Source organism: Dissoconium aciculare (genome assembly GCF_010015565.1).
Source record: "Dissoconium aciculare CBS 342.82 unplaced genomic scaffold K489scaffold_2, whole genome shotgun sequence".
Taxonomy (NCBI): Eukaryota; Fungi; Ascomycota; class Dothideomycetes; order Mycosphaerellales; family Dissoconiaceae; genus Dissoconium; species Dissoconium aciculare.
Window position 1 is genome coordinate 714,652 of NW_022984952.1, and position 18,893 is coordinate 733,544.

At 51.8% G+C, this 18,893-nt stretch overlaps 8 protein-coding genes across 8 annotated transcripts; 5 read left to right on the forward strand and 3 right to left on the reverse strand.

The window, feature by feature from the left end:
- Nucleotides 1–165: 165 nt before the first annotated feature.
- Nucleotides 166–2,049, forward strand: K489DRAFT_313558 (uncharacterized protein; the record flags this gene model as incomplete). The annotated part of the gene is made up of 1 exon (XM_033600945.1): nucleotides 166–2,049. One exon carries the CDS (start codon nucleotides 166–168, stop codon nucleotides 2,047–2,049), a length of 1,884 nt encoding a protein of 627 aa, XP_033463080.1.
- A 132-nt stretch (nucleotides 2,050–2,181) lies between these two features.
- K489DRAFT_386531 (uncharacterized protein) lies at nucleotides 2,182–3,065 on the reverse strand (the record flags this gene model as incomplete). The annotated part of the gene is made up of 3 exons (XM_033606233.1): nucleotides 2,182–2,764; nucleotides 2,822–2,963; nucleotides 3,023–3,065. The coding sequence occupies 3 exons, from the start codon at nucleotides 3,063–3,065 to the stop codon at nucleotides 2,182–2,184; spliced, it is 768 nt and encodes a 255-aa protein (XP_033463081.1).
- A 426-nt stretch (nucleotides 3,066–3,491) lies between these two features.
- K489DRAFT_392401 (glutathione S-transferase) lies at nucleotides 3,492–4,350 on the reverse strand (the record flags this gene model as incomplete). Its single annotated transcript, XM_033606736.1, has 2 exons — nucleotides 3,492–3,986; nucleotides 4,036–4,350. The coding sequence occupies 2 exons, from the start codon at nucleotides 4,348–4,350 to the stop codon at nucleotides 3,561–3,563; spliced, it is 741 nt and encodes a 246-aa protein (XP_033463082.1). The 3' UTR covers nucleotides 3,492–3,560.
- Nucleotides 4,351–5,530: 1,180 nt separating this feature from the next.
- K489DRAFT_312272 (uncharacterized protein) lies at nucleotides 5,531–7,167 on the forward strand (the record flags this gene model as incomplete). The annotated part of the gene is made up of 3 exons (XM_033600846.1): nucleotides 5,531–5,648; nucleotides 5,715–6,037; nucleotides 6,097–7,167. 3 exons carry the CDS (start codon nucleotides 5,531–5,533, stop codon nucleotides 7,165–7,167), a joined length of 1,512 nt encoding a protein of 503 aa, XP_033463083.1.
- Nucleotides 7,168–8,963: 1,796 nt separating this feature from the next.
- Nucleotides 8,964–10,967, forward strand: K489DRAFT_104721 (uncharacterized protein). The gene is made up of 2 exons (XM_033598852.1): nucleotides 8,964–10,733; nucleotides 10,893–10,967. Exons 1-2 carry the CDS (start codon nucleotides 9,184–9,186, stop codon nucleotides 10,894–10,896), a joined length of 1,554 nt encoding a protein of 517 aa, XP_033463084.1. The 5' UTR covers nucleotides 8,964–9,183; the 3' UTR covers nucleotides 10,897–10,967.
- A 2,005-nt stretch (nucleotides 10,968–12,972) lies between these two features.
- Nucleotides 12,973–14,760, forward strand: K489DRAFT_312088 (uncharacterized protein; the record flags this gene model as incomplete). The annotated part of the gene is made up of 2 exons (XM_033600831.1): nucleotides 12,973–13,967; nucleotides 14,058–14,760. 2 exons carry the CDS (start codon nucleotides 12,973–12,975, stop codon nucleotides 14,758–14,760), a joined length of 1,698 nt encoding a protein of 565 aa, XP_033463085.1.
- A 1,751-nt stretch (nucleotides 14,761–16,511) lies between these two features.
- Nucleotides 16,512–17,195, forward strand: K489DRAFT_104756 (uncharacterized protein). The gene has a single exon (XM_033598853.1). It carries the CDS (start codon nucleotides 16,729–16,731, stop codon nucleotides 17,104–17,106), a length of 378 nt encoding a protein of 125 aa, XP_033463086.1. The 5' UTR covers nucleotides 16,512–16,728; the 3' UTR covers nucleotides 17,107–17,195.
- An 88-nt stretch (nucleotides 17,196–17,283) lies between these two features.
- On the reverse strand, nucleotides 17,284–18,027 carry K489DRAFT_312575 (uncharacterized protein; the record flags this gene model as incomplete). The annotated part of the gene is made up of 1 exon (XM_033600877.1): nucleotides 17,284–18,027. One exon carries the CDS (start codon nucleotides 18,025–18,027, stop codon nucleotides 17,284–17,286), a length of 744 nt encoding a protein of 247 aa, XP_033463087.1.
- Nucleotides 18,028–18,893: the final 866 nt, after the last annotated feature.

Here is an 18,893-nt window from a genome sequence, read left to right on the forward strand (position 1 = left end):
GCCATCATGGTTGTCACGCTGCGCATCCTGATAGCAACGGCGGGCGTCTACAGATATGTACCATATACTAGGCATACCTACCTCAAGGGCTAGATATATGTCCCCAGGCCTCTTTCTCACATTGTACACTCGCTCAGAAGGTCTTTAGTTTCACCTCCCACCACGATGGTCGTCCCGACGGGAACAACGCTCTTGCTGACTCTAGCATGTGCTCCATCCATATGGGCCAAACAGCCCCAAGCGCCGTCGCCCATCCCTGCACCTCTACGTGAGCTACCATGGGGCCAACTGAACTTCTTACATACAACGGATACACATGGCTGGCACGGAGGACACCAGCAGGAGCCCCAGTATGATGCCGACTGGGGCGACTACATCTCATTCGCACACCATCTCCGTCAGCGAGCAGATGCTGATGGCAGCGACCTACTTGTGGTCGACACAGGTGACCGCGTAGAAGGGAATGGATTGTACGATGCCAGTGATCCACAGGGCAAATACACATATGAGATCATCAAACAGCAGACGATCGATTTGATGACTGTCGGGAACCACGAACTGTACAAAGCGAACACGAGCGAGCGCGAGTTTGAGGAGGTTGTTCCTGGGTTTAAAGACGCATATGTAGCAAGCAACTTGGATATCTACACAGCAAAGGATAGTCAGAGGAGACCTCTAGCGCCCCGTTTCCGTAAATTCACCACCAAGAACCAAGGCATACGCATCATTTCTTTCGGATTCATCTTCAACTTCAAAGGAAACGCCAAGAACACCGTCGTTCAAAGTGTTGAGGACACCGTGAAAGAGCAATGGTTTCAAGATGCGATTCGGGAGAAAGATGTGGACCTGTTCCTAGTTGCTGCTCATGCCCCAGTCCGAGACGGACCCGAAATCGACACCATATACAAAGCTATCAGGGAGGAAAGATGGGACATTCCGATCGTCTTCTTGGGCGGGCACACTCATGTGCGTGACTATCGGAAGCTTGAGAAGAACGCTGTTGCGCTCGAAAGCGGACGGTATATGGAGACTGTTGGATTCCTTTCTGTCTCGGGTCTGAAGAAGGTATCACAAGGAAAGGCCACACCACTGTCTGCCCCAAAGTACCAGCGACTGTATATTGACAACAACCTCTATTCCCTCCAACATCACTCCGCCACGAATGTGTCAACCTTCGACACAGACCTGGGCCTCAATGTCTCCAGATCAATCACTGCCGGCCGAAGCGCGTTGAATCTCGACCAAGCGTTCGGATGCGCCCCACGAAATTTTTGGCTGAACCGAGCGTTGTACCCATCTAAGGACAACATTTTGACCCTACTCGAGGAGCTTATCATTCCAGATACGTTCAACAATGCTTCGGGAACTTCTCCTAGTATCGTCATCGCCAACAGTGGCGCCATTCGCTTCGACATTTTTGAGGGCCCTTTCACCATCGATACGACCTTCTTGGTTTCGCCGTTCACGAGCGGCTTCCGAATGGTCCGCGATGTGCCATATGGCGTGGCGAGCAAGGCCCTCAAACTTCTGAACAACAAGGGTCCGATCCTGGTCACTGAGTTGCTGGCACTTGCCGACACGAAAGGTCTCAGCGCAAGCGACCTGCTTCCATCTTACATTCCGGCCAGCACAGCCAGCCTAGCTCAGACAGCCAAACGTCTTGATAAGCACTCTGAAGCGTTCATTGGAAAGGGCTCGCAACAGGCTGTGTTAGGCAACGGAGCAGCCGATACACGTGGACTTCCGGGCTACACCACCGTCGACGACGAGGGCGCTGAAGGGGACGATACCATTCATGAAGCTATACGATTCTATGGCGTGCCAAATTGCATAGCTGCTAATGTCGGGTTCGATCCGGCGACCGATGCCGCACATCCCGAAAAGGTGGATCTCGTCTACAATGAGTTCATTCAGAACTACATTCTGCTTGCCTTGAAGTTCCTCGGGGAGAGTCGCGAGGTTAGCGACACGCAGCCGGCACTCCAGGGCAAGAGCATGACGAACGTACTGAGTGAATGGATTCACCAGAATTGGCCCTGCGAGCAGTGATGATGGATGTACTATCTGCGCCTGATTGATGTAACGAATGTATGAAAAATCACCATTCTCGTTTTCCTGCCTGTCAATTTTTTATCAACATCATCCGAACTCTGAGCCCCGCCCCCCTCTCTCGCAAGCTTGTCAATTGTTCGGTTTAGGTGCTCCAGGGCCACCATAATACTGGTTCTGCTTATCTTTCCACGCTTGATTATCAACGGGATCTTCTGGCAAGCCACTCTGCTGTCGAAACTCTCTGCTCTCTTGCACAACTGCGTCTGCCCACTGTTTCATTTCCGGCAATCTGATTTTGGTCACCACATATCGAAATTCCATGAGATCTGCTCTGCCATGGGTCGACTTCTCATACTCGACCATCTGATGCAGCATTTCAATCTTGTCGAGATCTTGCACAAATTGACTTTCGAGCGAGACACCCTCTTCGAACTCATTCCAGAGCGACAAAAGACCCAGCCACGACGGATCGCGATGCACACTACCAAGGATTTTGCGCTCGATATGCTCGACTGTGGCTATTTCTCGCCGCGACTTCTCGGACTTTGGTACCCCGTCGCCAGGCGTGATATCACCCACGACCGACTCGGCAATGTCATGAATCAATGCCATGCGGATACATTTTGAGATGTCGAGCTTCGAAGAGAGCGATACGGGTGGAAACATGGCCATCATCGCCATGCGGTAGCTGTGATCGGCGACAGACTCGACTCTAGAACCTTCCCTGTTAATGGCCTCGCCCTTTCAGGCCTGCTTTCACGTATCTGACCTATCGATCGGGAATCTGGTCCATCCTGCTCGCTTCGTCGTCTTCAGTCGTTCGAGGAGATGAAAATACGGCAAGGGGGACTCTGAATGCTCAGCTGGCCGTCCGGTCGGAAATTTGTCCAAGGCCGTATCAACAGTCCATGCTATCGCGGATGTTTGCGATCAGCGAATGATGACGGGTTGACTTCGTCCGAGACCATACCCGGCGTGTCCGAAGCGGGAGCGTTTGCGTCGCTTGAGTCCATTGTGGATAGTCTATTACGAATTATCGATTGTCCAAATTTGGCGATGACTGGTTTATGTGATTCTCTGTTGTGCGAAATCATATTCGTGCAGGCGATGAAGCCGCACTAGTCAGCTTGTGCAGCTGTCTCATTCTGGCAGGACACAGCTGCGTGCAAATTTGTATCACCACGGCCAAACACGTTCAAATATAATTAGGTAGCGAGAACCCAAGCGATAGTGCTGATTGCCTCTACAATGAGTCGATCTATCTCGAAACCTGGAGCCGTAGCCATTGTGTTGTGGCGCGGTCGTATATACCTAGGTACCTAGGTACTCAGAACCGACTTGGGATCAGTCGCCCGAGCCATTTCCTACAATATTGAGCAAGGCAGTGTTCGGGTACCTCGTCTCACTACCGACCTCGGCAGGTAGTGATGACTGATAATACATTGCCCATTCATTATCTATGCGTTTGACCGACGACTGTTCGTCTGTCGCTGGCCAAGCGATTTGTTCTACTTGCCGACATTCTTTGGTTCAGGTCGTCCTGCCGACTTCCATCGGGAGACGTGAAGCAGCGGCTCATCCAGACCTTCGATCGAAAAGAATCCTGGCAAACCCTTGATCCGCTCGATCCAAGCGCGAACGTTCGCGTACGGCTCTAGGCTTATGTCGCCCATCGGTGCGAGAGCTACGTAGACGAAGACGCTGATGTCCGCAATGGTTGGCCGTCCCAGCGCGAGCCATTCGCTCGTACCGAGTTGTTGATCGAGGACCTTGAGCGAGTAGTTTCCGCGGATTTCGCCCTCCTCGAGGAACACATCGAGTTTGTCTTGCGTCCAATTCTTATTGCCTCCCAAACCGTTGTAAGGGCCAGCATAACTGAGGATTGCGCGATTCGTGAAGACGCCGTACTGGATCCAGCTGTTGGCGAACGAGAGCTACGCTGATCAGATCTCCAAACCTGGAAGACAACAAGACATCTCATACCCAGTTTATGATCTGGGCCTGCTCATAGAGATCATTCGACCAATACGAAGATGGGCCTTGAGCTCCTTTACTATTTCCCCATCTGCCTGCCAACCAGGTCAGAATGGAGCTGGAGTCGTTAAAAGTCTTGTCGCCGTCCACGAGAACAGGAACCTCTCCACGAGGGTTGATCTTCAGAAATTCAGGCGAGTGTTGCTCATCGCCTAGGAAATCTAGCTCCTGATGGGTGAGATCGATGTCAAGTAGAGCAGCCAACAAGCGAACTTTGTAGCTGTTTCCAGAACCTTTGAACGTGTAAAGAGTGCCCGCGGACATTTTGCAATCGCATTTGACAGAAATCTAGAATGGATCGTGGTGGTACAGAGTCAAGTCGGATCTAGATTGTGAGGATTTCATTTCTGTGTTTCCATCACCAAGTTTATATGAGCATGAATTGATGGCGCCATCATGAAGCTCAGTTGTGTCACAGCCTATCAATCACAACAGCTTCATTTGACAAACGGCAGCAAATAATAATTTGCTGTACGGTCTTGCACAGCTGTCTAGTAGTCAGGCTCGAATTGTCTCTTTCTCCAGATGACGTGATGAGCTGTTCTCAGGCAGTTCGGTTATTGCCATCATGTGCCTCAACTCCAGATTTTCGGCATCGCCAAGCACACTGTAAATTCAGCGACATTTTCTGAGCAGGCGCAAATGTGAAATCGTGAGGGTTCCGCGGCACGATCATGTTCTGTTAGCGCGAGAGCAGACATAAATGGAATTTGAACTATGCTCAGATGAGTCGGGATAACATTGAAGAAGCTCGAGTCCGAAAGGACCCTGCCACAGTACGCTCGGGCCACTGGAGAGTGGCTATTGAATGATAGTGGTGAAGAGACGAAGAGGACCAACTAGCATTGCACTTGGACAATATCCGTACGCGGTGATGGGTGACTCCTCGGACCGGATGATGCGGCGGAATAATTGCGGATGAAGCACGAATCCAGCGCGACGACCTTGGGCTGTTCACTTGATGAGAGGAACAGCCGCCGAGACAGACGTAGAGTTGATAGGGCGCAAGGCCGTCGCCTAATCCTTAATCTCTGGTTGGATCGCCAGACCTGCCCCGATCGATTCAGTCTCTTTTCTCCACAGATTCCGTATATTTACGGGGTCCAGACTGCCCATGGCGAAGCGCCTCCACAGCTCGGGGCTTGTTCGGCGGAGCGGAATATCCATGTGAGTACAAGATCAATGCCCGTCGTCATGGTCGAAAGTGTGCGTGCCGAGCGGATTGGAATATTCCAAAGATCCGCCATAGCAAGACCGGAAGAATATATCAAGTCGCAGCGAGTTATTTGACATCAGTCGTCATATAAGATAAACCTCAATTCGCCGCGTGCTCAGAGCTGATCTCGTTTGCCATCTGTCTCACACAGCGCATCTACAAGGTACAGCTTCCTAGGGAAGCTTAGACTCATACGCCACTGCAGTGAAAGCATCATTTCCTGACATCATGAACCGCGACGATGAGAAGCGCGGCGGCAATCTCACCGGACAAGAGATTGCAAAGCACAACAGCCGCGAATCATGTTGGGTCATCATTCACGGCAAAGCGTACGACGTCACCGAATGTATGTCTGCACATCGCAACTCAAATGGTATTGAATAGCACAACCGCTAATCCCACGAACCTATAGTCCTTCCCGAGCACCCTGGCGGACCCAAAATCATTCTCAAATATGCGGGAAAGGATGCGACTGAAGAGTATGCTCCAATTCATCCACCTGACACACTCGACAAGTACCTAGACCAAAGCAAGCACCTCGGTCAGGTCGACATGTCGACAGTTGAACAGGAGAAGAAGGAGGACGATCCCGCTGAGGTGGAGAGACAGCAGCGCATTGCGCGCATGCCGATCCTGGAGCAATGCTACAATCTGACAGACTTTGAAGCTGTGGCGAGGAGGGTCATGAAGAAGACTGCCTGGGCATACTACTCTAGCGGAGCAGATGATGAGATCGTGAGTACCATACGCCGTATGAGAAACATTGGAAGTACATGACTGATCATAGTTTCTAGACGATGCGGGAGAATCATTCCGCCTTCCACAAGATTTGGTTTCGCCCACGGATATTGCACGACGTTGAGAAAATCGATCTCTCCACCACAATGCTAGGCACGAAAGTCTCAATACCATTTTACGTCACCGCGACAGCTCTCGGCAAGCTCGGTCATCCTGAAGGCGAGGTCGTTTTGACACGAGGCGCAAAGAAACACAACGTCATCCAGATGATCCCGACCCTAGCTTCATGTTCGTTCGACGAGATCGTCGACGCTAAGGAGGGCGACCAGGTCCAATGGTTACAGCTCTACGTCAACAAGGATCGCGAAATCACCAAGAAGATTGTGCAACACGCCGAGAAGCGCGGATGCAAAGGGCTCTTCATCACCGTTGATGCCCCCCAGCTCGGACGCCGCGAGAAGGACATGCGATCCAAGTTCTCAGATGTCGGATCGAACGTACAGAGCACAGACAGCAGCAGTGTGGATCGTTCTCAGGGTGCCGCTCGTGCCATCTCCTCATTCATCGACCCGTCTCTCTCATGGAAGGACATCCCGTGGTTCTTTTCTATCACAAAGATGCCGATCATCCTTAAGGGCGTGCAGAGGGTGGAAGATGTCATCCGAGCAATCTCGATCGGCGTGCACGGGGTTGTATTGTCGAACCATGGAGGTCGACAATTAGATACAGCTCGCTCGGGAATCGAAGTCCTCGCTGAAGTCATGCCCGAGCTCCGCCGATTAGGTCTGCAAGATAAAATCGAAATCTACATCGACGGTGGTGTGCGCCGTGCCACCGACATCATCAAGGCATTGTGCTTGGGTGCCAAGGGAGTGGGCATTGGTCGTCCGTTTCTTTTCGCGATGTCGGCCTATGGATTGCCAGGAGTTGACAGAGCTATGCAACTGCTCAAAGACGAGATGGAGATGAACATGCGCCTGATTGGTTGTAACAGCGTTGACCAGCTGGGACCAGAGTTCATCGACATTCGCGGAATCAGCATGCATTCGACAGGCGTGCCACTCGATACCCTTTCACTGTCAGCGTACGATCCGTTGATGGTGCCACAAGAACGGGCCAAGTTGTGACTCACTAGAAGGAGGCCGGCGTTCAGGAATTGCATGCGAGGAGCCATTGTGCGGTTCAGCTCGACAAGTATTGGTTTAGTCGCAACGGAGTTTGGGAGCACAAATTTCATACTCTGTTGGAAACCAATCCGATATTTCCATCCGTGTTGTGCTCAACGATGATACATACTTTGAAGATAATAGGTCCAAGGTGCTATACCAATCGGATTTAGTGGCAGAAACGGCCGAAGCATGGGTTTGCATTGTTCGCGAACGCAGTCATTTTCTTGGCAGATTGGTTGCCTCACAAACAAAGACGTCGTCGTTGTCGTCGTCTTTGATCCAACGGTTTGAATCACTGCCTCGTGCATACCGGCACGTGTCGTCCGCGAAGCCTTACTGATGATAACATGGGATTGCAGAACAGCTACGTCACGGTGAGAGGGGTTCAAACGTCAAACGGGGCGACCCAAAGTTTCCGCCTTTCAAGATGAGAGTGTAATGATGTGTGTAAAGGATTGCAAGTTGTTGAATTCATAGATGGGTGAAATTTAAAGTAATTCGATTCGGAGAGTGATTTGTTTCAGCGTTAAGAAACTGGATGCGGAGAGGTAATATCAGATGGGCCGGAATAAAAACTGTCCCTTTGCTGTGTACCAATTGTTCTCCGGCAGTAGGCAGGTGGCCGCGAGGTTTGTTTTATCGATTCCGAACATATCTACAAGGGCGAGCAGCTTCGAAAAAAAAATGCTACACAAACCTGCACATTTCGTGTCAATACTAACGAACGTCCTTTCTCGACGACCTGTTGTTCCGCAGTAGACAATGCGAGAGTGATGGCTATAATGAAGGTAGCGATTGTAATGACTGCCTTCACCAGGTGGATGAATAGAGGCTAATTAGCCGAACACATGTCAAGCCAGAAAGGGTCTAGACGATGGGTGGAATTGATGCAACAGCTCTCTCTGGCTGTTCCAACCTTGGAAGAACATCTGTGCAGGTGCAGGTGCAGGTGCTAGAGCATGTAAGGGTACCGGACGGTAAATCTGGATTCGATCGAAACCATCGTTTTCGATTTGTCTTTCCCTTCGATCCATATCCATTCTTTGAGGACCATCCTTTTCTTCCTGCCACCAATTCGGATATTGCCACAGATGCCTACCAGAGAGGTGAGACCGTGGGTCACCATGGGCTCACGTTCGCACGGCGGCGGTCAAACCTGTACGCTCGTTGCGATTGCCAACGTTTCTGGTGGGCGATGCGATTTCGTCAACCAAGATTGCGCTCCCCGACCCGGCAAGCGTCGATCTCAAGCTCCCTCTGTCTCGATCGGCATCGCGCATGTGTGTGTGCATCGCACCTTGACCTGACCACCATCAACTCCTTCAATATGTCCAATCACAGTGACCGATACGGAATTGCTACTGCTCGCTTTGTGGTTGTCGGTACCGACGGGCTTTGTCTGGTCCCTCGCTCGGCAGATATTCATCCCGTCTCTGCCCAGGTGGTCTATGATTCTGTGACTCTCGCCAGCTCGCCTCCGACTCCGAAACGCATGATGCGCATATGTGCTGGTTGCACAGGCGAATACACATAGTCTCACTACACTTGGATATTCATTGTCCAGCATTCGCAATCGCGACAACATCACGACACAATCCCAACAAACGACTGAGCTCACTTATCACACCCAGCGAAACGATTTTGTTGTTGCGCACAAATTAATAATACAGTCAGCCAGCGACGACTTCCAAAAGGCGACACTTGAGTTCTACTAGCACGACGTCATCAAAGTTCACCCAACGCCGCAACACCTCATCGTCATCACCACCACACACCTTGTCTCTGGTAATAACGCTCATTGAGCATCGAATCGAACAACCATTCGAAAAATCTCCTTTTGCGGATTTATGGATCAGTATCGAAGACACCAGCAAGGCGGCTGCATATGATTGCGCCTTGTGCTTGAAGTTTTCCGAATCGATTACGATCCTACGCCTGCATACTCTCGGCCATCAAACGGCAGCGGTCGCCTTCATGAGCGAGGATGGCGAAGCCACGGCGAAGAGCGTCTCGGCTGTGCTAGGAGGACATTCCGGGGTGAGAGATCTGGTGCGCCTTTTGCAGTGCCACCGGTGTTCACTTCCATTCAATAATCCCGTCACTTTACCATGTGGGAACTCTCTCTGCCGGAGCTGCCTCCCCGAGCCATACGAGCGCGAGAACATCTCATATCCGGACCTGCCAGGAAGGCGAGAAGGCTTCCAATGTCCTTTCGAGGAATGCGCCCAAGAACACACAATTGGCGATTGCAATGTCGACGTTACTCTCTCGAAGATAATGGACGGCATCGCAGATGCGGTTGCGAAACTCGCGTTCTTGCCTGGAGAGGGGCCGCAAACTGTCGTCGAGAAAGTGGCCGCACAGGACAATCACCATGACGTTGAAGACAAATCTAACCAGGAGCATCTGCATATAGCCATGTCCGGTGGAACAATGCTGGCTTCGTATACGCTCGCCGCGCAGGGCCAATTGGCTTATCAGACGGATCTCAAATTCTCTTGGTCTCCCGAGGACGACGTTGCTATCAACACCCTCGATACTCGTGCAATCGTCGAAGTGCTCGGTGCGGCACAGAAGGAGGTTGAATGTCAGGTTTGCTACGGTCTGATGCTGAACCCAGTCACCACATCATGTGGTCATACACTATGCAGAGTCTGCCTCACTCGTGTACTCGATCACACGCTGCACTGTCCAATATGTCGTCGCCATCTTTCCCTAGCGCCCTCGCTGGCTGGGCAGTCTAGCAACAAGACGTTGGTCACCATGCTCGCTCGATCATGGCCTGAGGCTATCGCTGCTCGAATCGAAGCAGTCGCCGCAGAGGAGCGGGATGTCTACGGCCAGACATTTCCACTCTTCGTGTGCACACTCGGCTTTCCAAACCAACCCACATTCCTGCGAATCTTCGAGCCTAGATATCGACTCATGCTCCGGCGATGTATGGAGGGCAGCCGGCAGTTCGGCTTGGTCATGTACAATCGATACAGTGAGCCTCAAGGCGAATTAGGCAACGTACATTTCTACCACTACGGTACTATGGTCCGCATCACCGAAGCAGCATCGACGCCGAACGGAATGAGCATGGTCCAACTTCATGGCCTTTACCGCTTCCGTGTCACCTCTCATGGACTCGTCGACGGTTATTCGGTGGGTACAGTTGAACGCGTCGATGATGTGGATCTCGCAGAGGAAGAACGTATCGAAGCCGAAGAGACCTCAGCGCCAGCAGCTGAGGACGAAGACCCCAACATGCCATCGATAGACCGCATGCCGACGCAAGATCTTCTCGCAATGGTCAAGGACTTCATTGTTCGCAATCAAGCTCGGAGTACCGGCTGGCTGCAACGAAATGTGCTCGATACACACGGGCAGCCTCCAGACGACGCAGCGACATTCCCATGGTGGTTTGCCTCTGTCGTGCCGCTCATAGACGAGGAGAAGTACAAGCTACTACCAACGCGAACAGTCCGGGAGCGCCTTAAAATCGTGGCACAGTGGGTCCGAAGGATCGAAGCACAAAGATGGTAAGTGTATCTTGAACCTTTCCCAAACGTGACTGCTGGCTTCCTCCCGTCTGCAGTCTTGATGCGAGTCCCACTTGTCTTTCCGCCTTGCTCATGTCACCGTCCATCGTAACATGTTTAACAACCTGCTCGAGACCTTGACTGACTTGGACATGGAAGGTGATGTTGGGTATGGAACATAACTGACCGAACAACTACCAGGTACGGGAACAGCAACACGTGTCGGATCTTATGACTATATCTGCATTTCCTTGGGCCCGCCATCTTCTTGGTGCTCGTCATGGTGTTGCAATGGGCGGTGCTCTCATATGGACGGACGGGGCCGACTTGACACCATCTGGGTGCAGGGAGACAATTGCAAGATAGCCGTTGTAGTGGTGATGATCGAAGCCGTCATAGGCCAGGGGTCGGTCTTGAACGGCTGGGAGTCGCGACTCATCGCGCAAGGCGACCACTTCAAAGCAGACTCGACGTCCGAAAACATTGGAGTCAGACTAAACTGTCATGTGCATGATGCGCTATGGACAAGAATCTGGGAGGGAGGTGACATGATATCCACGACTGCATTTTGTTTCTACGGAGACAACCCTTCTACTTCTTGTCATCCGAATGATGTAATTTTCAAATTTGATGATACCCTTGCAGAGATGCAAGTAACATTGTGGTTTTATTATGTGTGTGTGCAAGACGAGATGAAATGTGTCTGAGATCGATGTTCAGATCTCGGATCGAGCAAGATTATGTATCATCAATCTTCCATAACCACAGCGTCTTCCTGTGGTTCACGGGCGTTTTCAACGACATATCCATTACGCTATAAACATGCCCACCTGGATCGTTGAGCGGTTCGATCTCTTGGCAAACCAAGTGGGCGTGGCGGAACAATCTAGACCCACGTTTCGACATCACGCAGGTCAGGAGACCCGAAATGATGGTTCGAGAAAGAAACGTTCCGAACGTGGCACGCACGCGGATTCTCTTTGGGAGTTCCTCAGCAGAAACACTTCTCGATGCAGACGAAATCATTCCGAGTGATGTGAAATCCATGAGAGCGACGAATCTGGTTGGACCGAAGCCTCTCGCGAGGTTGCTGTTCGGCGTCGCTTGGCGGGACGATGTTCACAAAGTCGAGGTAGTGCGGGCGACGCTGATTGGCGCCATACGCGCTGTGGAGGAAGCACGTTTAATTGAATCCTCTTTCCGTCTGGGCAGCGCGATGCAATCCACACGGCACGCACATGTTTCCAATAGTACGACGGAGGTATTTCAATCGAAGGATGTTCGGGAATATGCTGCACCAACCCGCATGTGGCCCAGGAAAGTCGGTGGATAACCTTCTCTCGTGGCCATTCGTTTGGCGCGCATAACCAACGTTGAAGTATTTTGGAGAAACTTTACTCGCTGCGGCGTTGCAGCGCTTCCGTTTCATCATCTTACTGCACCCCAATACACTGCCCGAATACCCCCCAATGTCGTACATTCACGACGCCCGTGGCCGATATCCTATTCGACATTTTGGCCGGTCCGTTGTGCTTGCGTGTCTCCTGGTTATCCCGAAATATTTTCCCTCATTCTGATGGTCCATACAGGGCAAAAGGCTGGGCGAGCTGGGCAGGAAACACACGATACGCTCATTCCGGGGACTATTCTTGGGCGACTATTTGTAAATTGTAATAATCCTGTCGCGGGTTGACAGCACATTCTGCAGGGCACAGTCGATTCCTGTACGAAGATACATTAGTTGAAAGGGTTGCGGCAGTCTCTCTTCTTTCCTCTCCCTCCTCCGCTCGCTCACACCACTGCATCCCTTGCTTCTCTCCCTTCCTCCATGGCCGGTCACTATATTTCCCTTGCATTTCTTTAGCATTCCAACCCTGCCAGGTCTCCTCCATTGGATCGTAACCTGGCACTCCACGATCATTACCAGCTTTTTGAAACTCTTTCGATACACTGTACCAGCTCCGTGAGCGCAAACATACATCGCATTGAAACAAACTCAAGACCGCTGGCGGTTGGAGTGTTTGGCGCCTCGTAGCAGAACCGCAACGCGAACCCCAGGACCCCGCAATTCACCACCCATTATTACGTCGCTCACCTCAACTGCCCAGTCTTCGGGTTCACTTTGCGCGCCAACCAGCACCACACGCAATATTGGTTTCCGTGCAGCGCAGAATCCATAAACAGATCACAGAGCCGGGAAGATTTATCTACAACCAACGACAGTGGTGCCGGCTCCGCCATGTCTCTCAAGCAAGAGATAGAAACCTGGGTGGCGGCGCTGGCAGCCTACGACAACCATGAATTTGACAACTCTCTCAAATGTTTCGAGACCATCGCCGACACTTCCAAGATCCTCTTCAACTGCGGTGTTATCCATGCGACACTCGGACAGCACCAGGAGGCAATCCAAAATTATCAGCGCGCTGTCCAGCTCGATCAGTACCTTGCCATTGCATATTTCCAACAAGGCGTGAGCAATTTCCTTATGGGCGACTTTGAGGAGGCGCTAGCGAATTTCAACGATACCTTACTCTATCTTCGCGGCAACAAAAATATCGATTACGACCAGCTTGGGTTGAAGTTCAAGTTGTACTCGTGTGAAGTCTTGTTCAACCGCGGACTCTGTTACATCTACCTGCAGCAGATGGAGCCAGGCTTGCAGGATTTGGACTTTGCAAGGCAGGAGAAAATGGTCAAGGATCACGATGTGATCGACGAAGCAATCAAGGATCGTGCCGAGGGCTACACTGTCTTCTCCATCCCGGTAGGCGTTGTTTATCGCCCGAGCGAGGCTAAGGTCAAAAACCTTCCTACCAAGGACTACCTGGGGAAGGCAAGACTGGTGGCCGAGGAGCGAGACTTCATGCACAGTGATCCTCGGAGATCAGCCCTCGCAGCCTTAGCTCTTGACGATAGACCTGGAGAAAAGCTCTCGTATGCAGCGATGAATATGGTTAGATCGGACCTGAGGAGTCGTGCACGGCAGCAATCAGAGCCGCCGTTGCAAAGGAATCTTTTCCCGCCCACGCCGCCACCGGAGCCAGAAAGGCACGAGCGTGTCGATCGATCAGATACGTTCTCTCAGCGAAGACAGTCTAATGATAGTATGGCTTCTGAGCGATCACGGGTGAGCTTACAATCGGCACGACCAGGAGCAAAGCCTCTGAGGTTGGAGCTCGGAGTTGCAGCCTTCGAACAGAAGTCTCAGCAGCAACAGCAGCAGCAGCAAATCCAGTCACATCGGTCGCTTCAACCGCAACCACAACAGCAGCAGTATAGCCCGCCACAACAGCAACAATCTGCGTTCCTACAAAGCAAACCGAGAATCGCCCCCAAACGATCCGAATCGGAGCGTCCGCCGCAGCGACAGGATCATTACGGAGGTTCATTCCGACAAAGCGGCAGCCGTCGCGCAGATTATCGCTTCTCCGAGACATTAGTCGAGGAGGACCCTATCGAAGCATACAGCGAGGCTGCTACTCAAGATCAATCATACCTCCAACGACCAGTATCCTCCCAGACGAGACCTCGATCGGGCAATCCTCGGCACCAGCCTGTGCCAATTGAAGAGGAAGATGAGGACGACTACGACGAAGTAGACTATTCCCCGGATGGTGGCGCATATGGATCGCCGCCACTTGCATTCGAAATTGTTCCACCGAGATCGTCTCTGAATGTGACAAGCCCGAACAGCGGTCAGCCACGACATCGTTCCACATCTCGGCGACCAGCCGCGCCACCTCCGCCCGAAGTCAAGAAGATCCGGATCAAGGTTCACGGCGGCGACGACATGCGGTACGTGATGACCACTCCTTCTGCGACGTACGAGGCACTCGAGGAACAAATCCGTGCCAAGTTCGGCCTGCGCACCGCCGGTTTCAAATTGAAGATCCGCGACGAGGAGGGTGACATGGTCACCATGGGTGATCAAGACGACTGGGAGATGACGATCAGTGTGGCGAAGGCGGCAGCGAATAAGGAACGTGTCGACATGGCCAAGATGGAGATGTGGGTGCAGGAGATCTGATGACAGGAGATGGTACGGCTAGCAGGGCTGGCCGCACCGTCCCTTGGTTGTCCGACCGTTTGCTGAACCTTACCTTCTTACGTTCTTTCTTCGTCCTACATTACAAGATGAGGAAAATTCCGCCCTCTGCTCAAGGGACCTGGTTATGATGACGCAGAGCCATGAGTTGATTTGGAGATCTATCTACGTTTGTTCCTGTTATACTCGCAAGCGGTTTTGTCTTGAGTGGTTTTGCATGCAATGTTTCACTTCTCTTCCACCATTTAGCACACACTTAATACTCACTCAATTCTTTTGAATGCAATGCATGGTAACGTATTCTCGTGTGTCCAAGGAAGAGTTCGCGCCGTCTCGTCATAAGGGTCTTTCCACCCATGGTTGATTCGACTTTCTTCACAGTTCGGAGGTAAAGCCGCTACGGGCGCCGGTCGTCTTACAGAGGACATGACACAATCGTTCGGAGTGACTGCAATGCAGTTTCATGGTATGATTCACGGGTACAAGTGTGGCTTCGGAGCCTAGTCGCTGACTCATGACCGGATGCATAAGATAGTGCATTCATGTACCGCGCAAACGGTATACGCGAATTAATTGGAGTGTAGTAAGCGAAACGCATGATGAAGTAGTTATGCAGGTTTTGTGCACAGCATCGTGAGAAAATTGCGGTTCAGGCACCACCCTTGCAAACGAACGGGCGGACATCACGCCGCCTGAGAAACTTGTGCACATGGAAGACGTCAGATAAGATTCGTCCGATGTGATGAATCGACCGTCTCGGGATCGGATAGTTCTTCATGCGGCGACGCAAGTACTGCAAGGTAAAGGACATGTCATGACACGATCATCTCGTGTCGGGGTCAGGCGAAAGGGGTTTTTGACACGCCATGTGCGAGCTGCAACGGTTTGCACGTGGCATCCGTGCATGAGAACAGTAGGATGACGACGATGAACCAGGGCTGCATTTTCACCACAATCCTGGATTCCGACCAGAGAAGAGGCTTATTAGTCTTTCTTGACTGGCTGACGTGAGACACCTAACCAGCTGGAGCCTGCCGTACCAACTTCTCTTTCGCCATATGCCCTGAATGAGAAGGTTCCTGACTATGTGCATTACGATGACGCTTCATCATCGCACCGCTGGCACTTCCCGGCTTGCGTGAGCAGCAGTCCAGCGAAACATGGCGCACGCTCGCAAGGAAGCACATTTTAGGAATCGTTGAATCGTTTCCGAGGACAATCACACGCACCTGTCATCACAGATGGAATTAGGTGCACACCTCACGTCATCGACTCGTGCGCCTAGCGAGAGAACAAAGCTATTATTCTGGAGGCTCCTCTGTACCTAGGTAGTGCTGTCAGCCCCCAACGGAGCAGAATCCTGCCCGCGTCGGACATTACGCAGCATCCGAAAACCCCGGCTCGCGACCGAACAGAGATCCTTTTACATCCTTCTCTGTCTCTCCCGGTGTGCCTGCCTGCCTGCACAAATTCTGCATAATCACGTTGATGACGATGGGCCATTATGATCAACATCCATGTTCGAGATAGCTCAGTGACCGCTTTAAGCACAGGGACGACCACGTGTGCTGTCAACGTTTATCTAAGATCTAGGGACGTCACACGATATGTCCTCGTTTGCATCATGACCACCGAATACATCGTATAGAGGTCCCCCACATGTGAAAGGTCTCAGAGCACATCCTTCAAATGATCAACAAAGGGCATCGTCGCCCTCAGGTGCTGTGTTGATGAAGTGAGAACTTCTCCAAATCATACACGTCCAGCGTATCCCTCCGTCCACAATAGGGATGCTCGATTCTCACCACCTTCATGGCACCATACAAACTACCGATAGACTAGAAATTATAAATCACCAAGTTCTGGACTCGGTGTTCGGGCCCCCAGGTGAAAGAACGGAAGCACGCGTCTTATGGCGAGCATTACATCATGGATCTCGTCGTCTAAAAGATGACTAGTCAAGCTTTTTGTCTGCACGCGGAACTCGCGCGGGTTTTGCGGGGGTCTCGGCGCGGACTTAAGCCGCGTGCAGGTCCCTGGCAATCCTCTTTCGAGTCATCGATTCATACAATCCACATTTGTTCGGTGGGCGGATGCTGCGGGTTGTTTGTAGCTATGCATCACACAGGACGGAAGAAGCATTCGATGGATGGAATCACAATTGAATGTAGTGATGATCGTGAAGCGATGCGATTGAATTGTATTCAGTGCGCAATATCCTTGCTCATCGTCGCGGTGTTCTCTACCGGCTTCAACCCACCATTGGGCGCCGGGAGTCACTACCGTCTGCTATCATACAAATACATAGCCAAAAAAGGAATGGTTTAGAACATCATCGGACCTGAACAACCTCGTGGGTTCTGCCATTCCTCAACGCCGTAGACCGTCAGCCAATACAGGACCCCAAGGATCGAAGATAAAACACCATGCTTGAACGCTTTTGGAACCATGACCCGCTCGAACGCTATCAGAGTAAACAAAGATGAATCGATCCATCGGGTAGGATCAGCAAGCAGCGATCAGAGGATGATTTGATGCCTGTTGCATCACCGCGTCTTGCATTTCGTAGAAGCTGCTGGTGGTGATCATCCGTCTTTGTTTTTCCGTGAGATCGTATGTTGATTGTTCGGGCGACGATGGCATTGACTCTTCGTCGGATTCGGATTCGTCTGAGTCGGAGGTGAGTTCGGGTGGTGAGTGTCGTGAGATGACGCGTGTGAGTGCGAGGTCGCCGTCGTATTCGTCCTCATCCTCGTCGAGCTCTTCGCTGGCGGTTACCTCCGCGGCTGTGATCTCAATGGGTGATGGAAGAGCCTTGGGCTGTGGTAATTCAACCATGACATCATCTTCGTAAGTGTCGTAACCATCTTCGGACTCAAGGTCTGAGTCGTCATCTGACTCCTCCTCGAGCTCCTCGATGGCGGAAGTCCACTGCGCAACTCGAGAAGGCTCTGGCTTGGATGCTTTGCGGACGGACTGGTTGAACCATGCCTCTTGTTCTCGCTCAGCGTCGGCGAGATCCACCATGAGGCTGTCGAGCAAGTTGGCGTGGCCGACCAAAAGTCGGAGGTTGTGATCGGCTCGGCTGGCTTCTCGGCCCAGCTTCGACCTCGCGGAGGAGGCGATGTAGTAAGTCTGAGTCAAAGACATCTTCTGTCTCGGTGATGAAGTCAAGGTGGAGAAGTTGTGGTAAGTAGCGTGGACCGGAATTGGTTCAAAGGAGACTTGATTCCTTAAGTGTGAAGGCATCTTGGACGAAATATAATATAATCTGTTGAGGTGACTCAGATGCAAATATGAGTCCAATATGGCGAGATGCGAATGGCTGAGTCACTGGGCGGTAAGGGTTTAGCCAGGCTCGCGTTTGATTAAGCTTCGGAGGGCGGAGCAAGCCGAAAGGGTCTTGTTGGTGTGAAAGATATAATCTCAATGCGATGGTGTGACAAGAGGTAGCCAGGTAGTGTTTGAGGGTCTTTCCTTGTTGAGGCTCCGTGTCGATTGGAGATATGTTTCGAATGTTTGGAATGTGAGATTGGAATATATGGTGGGAAATAGAATGACCATCAGAGCAGGGAGGCCGACGTATTTGTGTCGAGACGCCGCGTGCGCGCCCAGGCAGCCCTGGAAAAAAAGTGTATCCGTCAGCTTGTCTCCGAAATGTCCGCTGTTGTCGCCGGCGGGGGATAAGATTGTCCCTGATGAGCCTACTTTCCCGCACGGCTTGCACAAACAATGGATGGGCCGCGCTTTCGCGCTCGCACGACCGTGGAAACGGGATCTCGGCATGGACAGCGACCCCGGGTCAAGTCATGATCCAATGCATTAAATCCCAGGCAATCATCATCATCAGTTTTGTGCATCCACAGCCCGCCAGCGCGGCGTTATGAGGTTGTTGACCCCGAAGCCGCACCAATTCGTCCGACTGTCGGGCACACCACCAAACATCCTGCGATACACACACACCCCCGGCCCAAACCAGCCGGTGGAATGTTTGTTCCGGCTGCCGTCATGCAGATTCCTCGCTTCGTTGCTTCGCTCCCTGCAGGAATAATGATTGCTGATGAATCAAGGTGAAAAGTATGACAACACACACAACCACACCTCGCGTGGTCGCT

Coding starts and splice junctions, on each gene's coding strand:
- K489DRAFT_104721 (XM_033598852.1), top strand. CDS start 9,184: ATGAGCGAGGATGGCGAAGCCACGGCGAAGAGCGTCTCGGCTGTGCTA.
- K489DRAFT_104756 (XM_033598853.1), top strand. CDS start 16,729: ATGACTAGTCAAGCTTTTTGTCTGCACGCGGAACTCGCGCGGGTTTTG.